The 14,091-nt window shown below is 28.0% G+C and overlaps 1 protein-coding gene across 1 annotated transcript; it reads left to right on the top strand.

Annotated features, from left to right (window-relative positions):
* The first annotated feature begins 1,452 nt into the window (after nt 1-1,452).
* On the top strand, nt 1,453-3,406 carry LOC129303987 (heat stress transcription factor B-4b-like). The gene is made up of 2 exons (XM_054943599.1): nt 1,453-1,857; nt 2,443-3,406. The coding sequence occupies exons 1-2, from the start codon at nt 1,585-1,587 to the stop codon at nt 3,106-3,108; spliced, it is 939 nt and encodes a 312-aa protein (XP_054799574.1). The 5' UTR covers nt 1,453-1,584; the 3' UTR covers nt 3,109-3,406.
* The last annotated feature ends 10,685 nt before the right edge of the window (nt 3,407-14,091 follow it).

The raw sequence follows: 14,091 nt of genomic DNA, 5'->3' as shown, positions 1-14,091 counted from the left end.
GTTTATATATATATATATATATATATTTAAAAGTAGTAGCACGTCCCTCGAAGAGGAATCAAATTACAATACAACTATTGTATCTCTGGCCAAGGGAAGAAACAAACAAGGACGCATACACTCAGTGTGTGTGTGTCATATTTTGTTTCATTGGATCTTATAATAAGGTGGTTGAAGAAAAAGTCACTGTTTTTACCTTTATTGACATGCTCAATATGCTTCTCAAACTTCCAAAACTCAGAGATAAGAGAGGGACCAGTGGGGGCGAACAGTATATAATAGTTTAAGTGACATGCATGTCATGCGTTTCTGAATTAAAAAGAAAATTCTACATGTATACATGAGCTAGCTGGTTAAAAATAAATATATATCAATATATGATAAATTCTTAAATCAAGAAAATCATTTGACATAAAATTGCAGAAGGAAAAATAACTCTAGAGAGCAAGATTGAATTTTATTATTATTTAAAAATAACTATTAATTAGTAGTGATTATATTAGCATAAAAATATTTAAAAATGAATAACATTCTTCTTACCCAACATAGACAAGTTCAAGGATATTATATCTAAAAAAATTTAGACATTAATAAAAGTATACTATTCTGATTACATTTATAAGGTATCTTTACAAAAACAAAAAGTAATCTTAATTATAAGGTGTAAAAAAAAAAGATGAAATAATCTTTCAATTTTATCCTTTAATTTAAGAAAAAATTTGCACAAATAACAATGTACTAACTCATTGACTTCTTTTAATTAATGAGGTTATAATTAAAAAGTTGGGACTTTTTTTACATATAAAACAACCCAATAATTTTTTTAAAATTACGTAAAAAATGTTTCAAATGTCTTAGGAAAATATTGTAAAAGGGACTAATCTTTTTCAATGACAAAAATTGGCATGTTATATGATTCTGAGAGACACAAAAAACATTATCAATGGGGAGAATATCATTCAGGGCCCATATTAGATACATAATAATATGAAAGGTCCTAGGGCCTTAACTAAAATTGTGTTTTGAAGTTCAATTACTTAAATGCCTTTAATTTTTTTTTTTATTAGAAGAATACAAATATGTCATTGTCACCACCATTGTCGCCCGCCAGAGCCCTACCATTGGCAAGATGACCTCTATTGCCAATGGCTAGATTGTTACCATCGGCAACGACTGCTAAAGCTTTGATACCTGTGAAATGTGGACCTCAAAGGAGTTGATCATGCTTGACCATCTTGTCAGCATTAATCGATCAAGGGCATTTAAGTAATTCAACCAGAAAATATAATTTTAAATTCCAATCGAAGGCTCTATGGCCTTTCATGCTATTATGCGTCTAAAATGGTTCTGGAATGATACTTATCCGTTACATCAATTTGTTTAGGGTCAAGCACTCAATTAGAGAGAGAGAGAGAGAGAGAGAGAGAGAGAGAGATTAGTGCTTAGGCCTAGAGTAGGGTTGGGGAAGAGTGAAGTGAGAAGCGGGAGTGAGAGAAGCAGAGAGGTGAGAGGTGAGAGGTGAGAGTATAAATAAAGAAGTAGGTAGGTAGGGAATGCAGAGTTAACTGGAATGAATCAAATGAAATGGCATTCACAGCAGAGAGGTGCGGCGATGAGACAGAGAAGATGACGATGGTGTTCAGTGTGGTGCAGGAGGAGAGGTCGGCGGTGCCGGCACCGTTCCTGACGAAGACATATCAGCTGGTGGACGACCCTCTCACCGACCACATTGTGTCTTGGGGCTCCGATGAGTCCAGTTTCGTGGTTTGGAGACCCCCCGAGTTTGCCAGAGACCTCCTTCCCAACTACTTCAAGCACAACAACTTCTCCAGCTTCGTTCGCCAGCTCAATACCTACGTATCTCTCTCTCTCTCTATACACACACACACACACACCTTCCTGATCACCTTCTCTCTCTGTCTGTCTGTAAGTGTTTGTGTTTCTTACAGCTCCATTGTTGTTCTATACATATACATATACATACAAACACCTTCTTTCACCTTCTCTATCTCTGTGTGTCTGTGTATCTGTGTTTCTTACAGCTCCATTGTTGTTCACCTTTAGCTGCATTAATATTTTATTCCTGGTCTTTCATTTTTAAAAAGAAAAAACAACAAATTATTCATCACTATCACACTGTTTAGAAGTTGTTAGGGTGTGTAAATAGATTTGAGCTCGATCTTCATTTTTTTAAAAAAGCCAAAAACACAAATTATCCATCAGACTATACTGTTTGGAAGTTGTTAGGACTTAGGATGTTCAAGATGAGTGGATTTGAGCTGAAACAAGAGAACCCTTACATTGGATTAAAAAACATTGGATTTGATAAATAATATATAATAAAGTGGAAGAACCCATCGTTTAAACTGATTTGTCTTATTTTTAAATGTTTGATATGATAGAAGAAAATGTCTATATATTGGATGAATGTTGTTATTGCAGGGCTTCAAGAAGGTAGTAGCAGATAGGTGGGAATTTGCAAATGAGTACTTCAGAAAAGGAGCTAAGCATCTTCTTTGTGAAATCCACAGAAGAAAAAGCCCTCACCACCACCACCATTACCAACATCTCCATGATCAGCCGCCGCCGCCGCAAGATCATCAAGGTCTCTATTGGAACACAGAAATCTCTCCAACATTAATCCCACCTTCTCCCACCAAACCTGCAACAAGAATATCAGGATCCTCAGGAGCCACTCATGAAGTTCTAAGAGCACTTTCAGAAGACAACCAGAGACTGAGAAGGAAGAACTTGATGCTTCTATCAGAACTCACTCACATGAAGAGTCTCTACAATGATATCATCTATTTCATCCAGAACCATGTCAAACCAGTTGATAATAACAATGATCTTCCCTTTGAGAAAATAATTAGAGGCAGATCAATATGCAGAAGTAGTGATAATGATCATCACAATAATCCCAAGCTGGTTGAATTGGATTCGTCTGTGTCACTTGATCAGCCTCAAACTGACTATTATGCTAAGATTATGGATAATTCATCATCAGGTGGTTCTGTGAAGCTATTTGGGGTTCCACTTATAAGTAGCAGAAAGAGGTTGCATGAGGAAAATATGGATGAAGAAGAATTTGTTGAGTGTGTTAATTAAGATATTATTTTTGAGGATTACTACATTATTGGTTTTTTTTTTTTTTTTGGGTAGATGGGAGAGGCTCTGATTAATTATTTTGGTTTGATGAGAGACTCAGTCTACTTAGCTGTTTATGTGTACAGCAATATTCTGGCAGTGCTTGAAGAGAAATGTTTGATGAGATTACAGACTTGCTCATTGATTATTCCGGTTATAGATAGAATCACTAATTATGGCATCTTTGTTTTGTTTTTTTTTTTCTATTTTTTTAACGAACTTTTCGGATTATAGAAATTTTCCTTAGCTATTTTGATCATCAATTCGAATGAAGTAATTGATTTTATGAAGAGATAGACAGAACTGTTCTGATACAGAGGTATTTTATCACAAAGAGCCAATTTCCTGCTTTCACAATCTAGCTTTGATATGGATATCACAAGTTAGTTGGTAGAAAGTGACTACTGAGAGCAACTATCCGCAGATTTGTAATTTCGTTTCATTATGTTAATATAATTGCTCTTTTATCCCAAAAAAAAAAAATAAAGAAAGAAAGAAGGGAGAGCACTTATCCAAGAATAAGGATAAAAATAAATACGCAATAAATAATGGAATCACATCATATTTTAACTTAAAATCTTAGAATTTAAATTTATAAATCATTTATTTTATTATATATTAGGCATTAAATTTAACTTAATATCGACTTAAATCTACTTATGCTTGACCAACTTATCAGCTGAAGAGATTCATTTTATTGGTGTTATTCCATTTTATTTCATGTAATTATCGAAAAAGTGAGATAAATTACTCATCTGGTTCTGTTTATAAAGTAAAAAAAGTATTTATTTTGATCTTATTTATAAAGCATCTGAATAATTATTATACTTATCTTTCCCCTTTTGCCCCTATTGAATGTTAGAAAAATTATTAAATCCTATATTATTTTATTTTTAAAGTATATATGTACATTTAAAAGAGGTAAAGATAGAAACTTGTCAAAATTTTAAACAAAATTAAGAAGGTTTAGAATTTTTCTTAGTTGTAGTGAAAATGTTAGAAGTGATTTATAAATAGAATTAAAGAAAAAATATTATTAATGACTTGTGTATTTTCCCTATGGGAAGCATTATCTTGAAAATGTGAGGTTTCAAGTTACACATTGGGCAGAGTTGTATGTTTGTGTGTAAACAAACATTAATCTGGACAACTTTATTATACCACTAATGTTAAACAATTTAATTTTTTAAAAATATGAGATATCTTCTAAAAATTATACTTGTTTTAAAATATAAGACATTGATAAGTCTTTATAATTATTTTTTCAATCATACCATTTATTTATTATTACTTTTAAAAATGATACATTAGAATTCTAACTATTATTATTCAGACACTTATGTAGTATGTTTAATGAAAATATAATTAAAAAGATATAATTTTTGTAAGAAATTAAGATATCAACTAGTTTTTTAAAAATCTGAAATAGTTATTAATAATTTATATTGGTAACAGCAGTAAGTATACAACAAAACTAATTTAAAAAAAAAAAAACCATCGTGATACACATGCAAGCACTTTGAGTTTTATGTCATTCATCGCCAATAATGAATGGAAAGAGAACAAAAAAGAAGCAATGAAAAAGATGAGAAGGACACAATATTAAAGTAAGAGACATTACATTCCGAGGAACATGCAAATGTGACTGAAAGTAACATATGGTCATGATCATTTCACACGGTATCCATTATTACATCTATCTCTATGGAATCTTAAGCATATTATTTTACATTTTTCCCATGAAAAGGATACAAAAAATAAAAGCACTTATCCTTTCAAAAAAGATAAAAAGCAATTACAAGCATGCAGTGTGAAGGAATGTGCGTTAAATTCTCAGCAAAAGGGGGAAATGTTTCTTTTGGCTAAAAAAGAAAGCCTTGGATTGTAATATTATATTAATTTGTTGAATTTCTGCCTTCCATACCTCCTTTTCTGTTTAGCTTTTTCTTTCTTATGTGTGTGGTTTCAATGGACCAATTTGTCGAAACAAAATCAATAAATCAATAAATAAATCAAAAAAGCATATATAAAAAGCTTACTTTTTGTATACAAAGCTGCCCCTGCAAATTAGGGCATTACCATTTTATTAATTATGTTGAGAATCACACACTCTCACATAAAACTAATATTATTTAAAAACCTTAACTACTTATATCTTGAAACAAAATCTATTAGAGTAAAATCTAGTAAAAGGAATTAATCTCTCACACTTTCATAAATTAAAATTTAAATTTTTATTGAGAGATATTCATATTTAGTATTTGATAGTGTCTCAAACAAGACTCTCTCTATTAAGAGAACATTTGTATGCAATAAAAAAAAATCACTCACACCCATTTTTTTATGTTTCAATTAAATTTTCATCACTTGACTTATCCTCACTTGTACACAATTATTATTATTATTTTGTTTCCCTCTCATCCTTATTATATGGTACCTTTTAGAAGTTTGATCCTTAATATAAGGCACATGAAGGGTTATTTATTTTCATTTTCAATTTTATCCCTGCTATAAATTTATTTTTATGGCTCATTGTATACTGTATATCTCTTTTTCTATTTTTAATTGGGATAAATTTTTAAAAATTTTATTTTAAAATTTATTTAATAAATTTGATAAAGTAATTGAAAGCACAGTGGAGAAATATTGCTTGTTAACACATTGGAAGAAGGATTTGTCATACAGTTACTGCATTATCTCTTTGACACGAGGCCCAATGATTGAGCCCAATGAGAATGCCACCTAGTAAAGTTCAGTAAAGAAAAAGATAACTAAAGTTTTCCAAATTAATGCATTGGGATTGTAATATTGCATTAATTTGTTGAAAATTTGCCTCCCATATATTCTTGTCGAGTCAGCTCTTTTCTTATGTGATTTGTTGATGTGATATTCCACGAAGCAATTCGTTGAAGGCTGAAGCAGCAGAAAGTGGGGGAATATATCAAAAGCATATATAACATTTTTGGTGTGCGTGTGTTTAAAGCTGAACCACCCAATTACAGCATTTGCTATAGTATTATGCTAACACACACTCACACATGAACCCTTTTGAGAAAAGAAGATTCTCTATTGATGATTCAGATTGTTTGAGATTAAAAAAAAAAAATTAGTTAAGTTAAAATTTGAGTTGTTAGGAGAAATTAAGCCAATCTCAGAGGTTTTGTTGAGAAAAAAAATTATTTTTATCTTTTTTTATAAATTATTCTAGATAGCTTATCAAAATAAGTTTTTTTTCAACAATTCCCCAATCTCTCAACAACTTTTTTCTTGTTTAGCCTAACTAATTTTTTTATAAAAAATTAAATAAACTAGCCCTAAATTTGATACAAATCAAGAAAAGTATTATCTATTCAACCTAACAACTTTTCCTTCGAACAAAACATGCACATAATTTTTTTACACTAAAAGAACTTTGATCATTACTTATAAAAAAAAATTAATCCATTCATAGTTAAAGATGTTTCATGAAAAGATGCAAGAAAAAGTTGACGAACTGATTGCAATGTTGAGTTCTTCAACAATAGTGATAACATGTACTTTATTTTTCTTCTCTTTGATTAGGATTTACATTGACCAGTCGTATTGCCAGTCCTAAGTATAGTAAATTATATTGGGATGATAAAGTGATATTATTTGTTTGTTGTCACGTTCACTTAAGGCATAAGAAAGAAGATTTGTAGAGACTTGATCAAAGGCCTGGATCATGATAATTTTTTTAAAGTATCATACTTAAAAATATAACATATTGTGGACCTTTTAATATACAATTAATAAGGTTTAAAAAACTCATAATTAGGAGTGTGATTAATAATATTTTATAATTGAGATACCCTATTAAATAAAGATAAATATAAAAAGACAGTATAATTTTAAAAATAATTAACTAACTCATTAATGTGTATAATTCATTTAAAAGTGTTTCATAATACTAAATTGGGTAATTACATAACAAAACCAATTCATATATACAATAAGGAAAAAGATTGCACCAAATCAAATCCTCATATCATCTCATACAATATTCATATGTTATAAGGTGTTTTTGTTATAGCTATCACCGCTATGTTTTTGCACTTACAAGGACAAGTTTTCATTGTTCAATAGTACAATATCAAAAGATTTGATTGTTAAAAATACAATAATGTTATAAATTTATATAATCGACTCCACTTGATAAGATAAAACTTATTTGTTTGTTGTTATTGTTTGATGTTGGTATATTCTAGTGTGGGTTTGTGTGAAAGGTTTACCAATTAATGAGTAATTACTTTCATGATACTGCTCACTAGTTGAGACAAAAATTGGATCCAACAAGAGCACATAAGCCTTTTGATCTAATGTTTCATTTGCTTCTAAAATTGTATTACAAAATGTTTAATTTCCACTGAGAACCCACAGATTTTGCCACAGATAAACATCAAACCATCTAACGAAGCTCGAAGAGTCTGCATTATATGGCAATGTTTACCTTTAGTTCACTGGGGTTCTTGAGTTGTGTTTTTTTTTTTTTTAAATGTGTTGTGGTTCTATTTTTCGCTTATCTTTCATGTTTAAGGGGTTGTCATGTTGCTTAATGTTTTCCTTGATGTTTATGTAACCTTGTGCTTTATGCACTCGTTTCTATTATTTTAATGTACTTGACCTTTTATTAAAAAAAGGTATTGAACCTTGAAAAAGAAAGAAAGAAAGAAAGAAAGAAGATTGTTTATAAAAAATCTCAACTGAAATAAATGTGTCAGTCTCTTAAGAAGTCTTGTTTTAATTAACAAGATCAAAGAATAATAATATGTAGGCAAAGTATCTGCAAAGCTATCTTTTGGAATTCAGTGGTATAACTTTCTTTCTCTCTCCATTATTATTATTATTATTATTATTATTTGGTTGGGCCGAAGTGGTGTAACTTTCTGAGTGAAAATAATAATTATGATTTTAATGACAAAATATTTAGCAATGAATGATAAAAATGGAGTAAGAAATAATAAGTTAAAAAAAAACACGTGTGAAATATAGAATGCACTACTCCCATCCTTAATAATAGACGAAATTAACAAACTTTACGCTTATTAAGAAATGTTAATTATAACCTTAAAATTATAAAAAGAAATTATAACATTTCATTTTTACCCTTATTTGCAACTAATGATAGTAATAAATTGTTGTTTAGGAATTCAAATAAAAAATAATAAATAAAGACTAAAATTGAAAAAAAAATTATTAATTGTTCTGACTTCATCTTATATTTAAGACTTAAAAAACTTTCACACTTTGTTTTATATTAAGAATTAAAGGAAATACATATCAAGATATCAGCTTAGCTATAAATAGTGTCCTTTTTAAAATTTTTCCCTTACTGTAACATTTCCCAGTAAAAAAATAAGATGCACACACCCAAGCACACATACAAACATGTTAATGATGAGCACGAACTAAGATCTCTTTTAAGTAAGAAAGGTGTCATTGTGATTAGAATAACTAACCATTGACATTTATGTGTGTGTTTGGATAGAAAAGAGAGGGGCGTTTTCAACAATCAATTTTTTAAATAAAATTACCCAAATAGTATAAAAACGCAAAAATCGATTAAATAGGCAAAACGCGCGTTTTCTCATAAGCTCATTCCATCTGCTTTTTGCTAAAAGTTGTCAAAAACGTTGGGAAAAATTACAAAGACAGGCCTAAGAAAAAATTACAAAAAAAGCACATAATTTAATAAAAATAAAATTAAACTCTCTTCTTTTTTTCTTTTTTTTCTTAATAAAATTTAAACTTTGTATCTTCAAAAAATTAATATTTGATATTTAAAAATTAAATTATATATTAATTTATATAGTTAAAAATTAATTCTGATTAAATTATCCAAACATCTTCAATTCTGTTAAAATTAATTTTAGAAAAACAATATCAAAACATATTGCATTATAACATAATCAATTATGATTAAAATCTACCACTTAATCAATTATTTTTATAATCTATTATACCCAACTGAAATCCAAACGGACCTTATAAATGCTCATTGTATCTGATAATTCTAAGTATCTTGGTTTGTGTGGAAGTTTTTTTTTTTTTTGGTTTGTGGGTACAGTGTGCTACTGTGCGCATGAAAGTTGATGGCAGAACAAAAAAAAGGTGCCAACATACAGAATTCATTTTCTATTTAATAAAAGGCCCATATTTTGAGCCCAAAAGGCCCATACCACTTGGAAGATATAAATTATGGGCTCCTTTGATATCACAAGATCAGGTGTGTTGGCTGATGATCGTGACACCGAGATAACTAGATCATGATACTTTTTATACTGGGCACATTCTATAAAGTATCTTTAAACTTTTCTATTAATTAGCTGTGTTTGATTACATGAAGATTTGAAAATCAAATCTTTTATTTGAATCATTAAAATTTATAGATTTAAATTTGATCCAAATTTAAGTCCTTATTTTATTGTAATTTTTTTATAATTTTAAATTTCTTTTATATCTTAGTTATTTAAAATTTTAACTATTTCAATCCTTTGATTTTTTTTCCACATTTTGACCATTGGTGTTTTTGTTAATTTCATTTTTCTTCTCATTTTTCATTGATTTAAAAATAAAGATAAGCTGACCACTTTCAATTTTGCATTTAGATTGTTCTTTTCCACTTTAATTTTTTTAACTGTCCAAACAAAAGATTTAAATACATACAATTTAAATGTGATATTTTAAATTTAAAATTAACACTGAAAATTTATCAATCCAAATGACAACTTTACTGTATAGATTTGTTCAACCGTCAAAGTCTTTCCCAATGTATGCCTTAAGTTGGAAATTGTAATGTTGGAGCGATAGGAAAGAGTAGAAATCAATGATATTGGAATTTCATAAAAGTCAACTATTAACTTCATTTTAAAACATATCACACTTTAAAAATATTAATATTTTATTAAATAAATTTATTTTGATATTATTTTTTCTTTATAATTAACTTTCATTCATTTTCTTTTCAATATATTAAATGATGAGTATTTTTAAAAATTTATATTTTTATTTTAAAAAGATAAAATTATTAAATATATTTAATGAGGTTTATTAATATGTCAAATTTTATTTAAAAATATCTTATAATTTAACATGTAGGGAGTATTAAAAAAAATTCATATAGCTAATCAACATGATATCAGGCGCCAGTTTAATTTTATGACCAATTTAATATTTTAATTAACGTTTAATATGGACAAAATTAATGACTCAATAACATGTTTCCTTCATCCTCATGAGGTTATTAGAGATAGCTTGTAATAATAACTTGGTAGAATATTCCCTTCATTTTTATTTGTAGGAGAAACTACTATTTTTAATTTATTTTTTTATATAAGTAAAATTACATTTTTCAATAGACATTTATTGCAAACTTTTTAAATTAGCTTTCATAATTTTTTCATTCATACTCATAAGAAATATTTAATTAAAGCTTGATTAACACAATTAAAAAAGGATATTGTAGTCTAATTTTTTATTTTCAGATACAATTAATATAGTTAACTAATTTTTTTAAACTGTGTGATATAATTTTTTCTCCTACATATAGAAATGGAGGGAGTACACACACACATCCTTTATTATGATATATAAAGTATTTTTTAAAAGTTTATTTTGTTCCTAAATATAAAGGATGTCATAATATTTTTGAATAATTAGATAATTTTAATAAAATAGAGAAAATATTAATTATGTATTATATCCACCACTACTAAAATATTTGTTGTGATATTATTAAGGGCAAAACAAAAAGATTAATGTAATTTTATATAAATTTAACTAAATAATAAATTTTTACTAATACGTAAGATTCGGTTAATATCTTTATATGCACAAACGGAGCAAATAAATATACAAGAGAAAAGAGTAAGGCCAAAGAAAGTAAATGCTTGGGGAGACTTTCAAGTGGAAAGAGGTGGGGCAGTGAATATTGAAAGCTTGTGAGGACATATGGATGAGGATGCTGAGACTTTAGGGGACAACAACCAAAACAAAGCGTACTGAATGGATATTTTCTCAAAGGAACCAACCAGAGTGGATATGCCTACCACCTACTATGCCAAATTTACAAGTAACTTCCTTCTCTCTATGCATATTATTTCTTTCGTCAATTATGCACAACCATGGTGTGGGTGGATTTTTAAGTGAAGAGAATCTTAGTAATTTCATCAGCAAAATTTAATTTCAATTCAGTCCTTTGAGGATTCAGAGTTGTTTGGGCCTGAAATACAATTATGTCTTATTAGTGGTTCTAACATGAAATTCTCGCATTTTTTAAAGCACTCAAACTCACAAAAGCAAAGCAACTTGGGAGTACTACAATTTAGACCCCAAAGAACAAATTAATATCACTTAGGCCCTCAATAAAAAAAATTTTCAAAATAAGTTTATTTAAGAGTTACTGTTACAAATAAGATATTTAAATTTTAAGTATAACTGTCCATTTGTAAATATAATTCTTGTTTGCAACTACATGTATCTACATTTACAGTTTATCTTTTAGAAAATTTTGTTGGTAACTGAACTATTGTTAATTTGATATTTAGGATTTCACTATTATTCTCAAAGGTAATTTTTTGTTGAATTAGGTTATATGTTTTCAAATAACCCTAAGCTTGCGATCCATCATGATGACATTCAAATTGAGGATGTCTTTGTTTTGAACATAAAATATGTTGTGAGAGTTAGTTTTTTTTTTTTTAAGGGTTCTCAAGGAAAGTATTGATTCCATACTTAGTATGTATTTAATTTTTAATTTATTCTTGACAAAATTTATTTGGAGGATTTAATTATTCGTTACATTTGATAAAAGAACATTAAAAATGTGATTTGAATGTATTTTTGAGAATTTTTTAACTAGATTCTTAAGCTCCACATTTGTAATGAAGAGAAAAAAGAAAGCCCTCCAAACATCAAACATGAGAAATTAAACAGTACTGGCCAAAATATCTTGTTTGTATTTGTTCTTTTTTTTTTCAGTGGCCAGCCAAAATATCTTGTCTATCTAAATAAATCCGAACCTAACTTTCGAAGAACATCAATAAAAGACAAACAAATTGAACTGCCAACATTAGTTGTACTTGAACACTTGGTTGGCTAGCGGATTACCGTTTTCATCCATTTGCCTCTCTATAGATGGATAGATTACAGATATGTTCGACAGTAATATATCAAGTTATCTGATAGTTAGGCCTCGCATTTAAAAGTGACACGCGTGATGTGAATGTGTGTATAAATAGTTACTCCTTCCATTTAAAAATATAAGATATTTTTTAAAGAGTTTGATATTAGAAAATATGAGACATTTTTAATCTTTCGAAATATAATTATTTTTTTAAGAGTGCCCCTATTAATAATGACTTTATATTTATTGTAGGGTGTTTAATAGGGATAAATATAGAAAGATAAAGTTAGTTGGAAAGTAAGTAACTACTTTATTGAAGATAAGATTTGGTTAAAAATGCTTTATATTTTTTAATAGAGGAGTACTATTTAGTAATATTGGACTGTACCCCTCAACCTTACTTGAAAAATTAATGAAACCTTAAATTTAATTAAGAGTAAATTCTGTCCCTTAATTTTAATTTTTTTAATCACCCTACCATTATCTTATAATTAGTGAAGCTCACGTTATATTTTTAATATTTTTTTATCATAAAATATTTAAATTGAAGGTGCTTATTGACCTTTCTAACAAAAATTAAAAGGCAAAAATCACCCTCAACCCAATAAAAATATTAAAAAATAATGAGGCTCACTAATAACTAATGAACATTTAATGTTTCTAATGTCGGGGTGGCAAAAGAGAAAATTTTTAATATTAAGAAATATAATTAACTTATAATTAAGTTTAGGGTCTCTAATAATCCTTCGAGTGAACTTAAAAAACAAAAATGACTCTTAATCCTTCTTTTTATTAGTCATAGTTGTTGAAGTTGGTCTTATTTCAAATATCATAAAGCATTAAATATGAGCACCTCTTTTAATAAAGATTCAAACATTAATTCATCAATTTATTGTCATATATTATTTTTTATTAACAACTATTTAATACATAATAAATTAAGTTTATATATATATATATATAATATTATTTTATTTAATTATTACCTTACTAATTCAATCTAATCGAATCGACTGGACCATAAAAATGGGTCTAAGTGGCGAAGAATTAGAATCCCATTAGTTGATTTTTTATTTTTTATTTTTTATTTTTTATTTTTGTTTAGAATCATTCTGGCTATCACTTTAGCCCTTCCATTGATGTTTTATACATATTACCAAAATAATGCTTTATAGTTAGAATCCTATTTGTTGGCTTTGCTTCAAATTCAATTGTTGAGTTGACTATTTTTTTGGGCCATCATATTCTTTTTAATATTGAAATATATGTGTATTGGTCAATGGTAACTGATTATTATTGTCATTGTTATTATATTGCAATTAGTTTGTGGAGCTGTTCCAAAAAAAAATAAAAAAAAAAGTGGTGTTTTTGCTAATGTAATTAATGAACTAAAACGTATCTTAACTAAGTTATTGTTTTAAATTGAACTTAAAACACGCAATAATTATAACATGTGTGTATTTATTTTTTTAAATTATTGTTAATACTAATTAAAATTAGAATATGATGTTAATGTTGTTACAAAGTATTTTTTTTATAATTTTAACGGAGTATATGAATAATATAGTTATAGCTTGCTGCCCATTGATCAATATCACTATCACAACCTATTTTTTTGCCCAAAAGAAATGTCATAACCTAATTGAGGAGCAAGTTGTTTAATTAACTTTAGGCTGTAAAATTTTCAGTTGTTTAATTATATTTCTCTCAGTTGGATTCAGCAGACCACCTAATATATATCTATATATATATATATATATGAGGACCTGCATATTATTATCATAATTTATCTCGAGGTTTTT

This window comes from Prosopis cineraria, unplaced genomic scaffold (genome assembly GCF_029017545.1).
Source record: "Prosopis cineraria cultivar Desert tree isolate PC_DT_omini unplaced genomic scaffold, ASM2901754v1 PC2, whole genome shotgun sequence".
Lineage (NCBI taxonomy): Eukaryota > Viridiplantae > Streptophyta > Magnoliopsida > Fabales > Fabaceae > Prosopis > Prosopis cineraria.
Note: the sequence above shows the minus strand (reverse complement) of the source record. Positions and strands in the feature narration are given on the sequence as shown.

Bases quoted from the DNA above. Each gene is read 5' to 3' on its own strand.
- LOC129303987 (XM_054943599.1), top strand. From the start codon at position 1,585: ATGGCATTCACAGCAGAGAGGTGCGGCGATGAGACAGAGAAGATGACG. The intron at 1,858-2,442 runs GTATCTCTCTCT...TTGTTATTGCAG, and splicing joins TTCGCCAGCTCAATACCTAC to GGCTTCAAGAAGGTAGTAGC.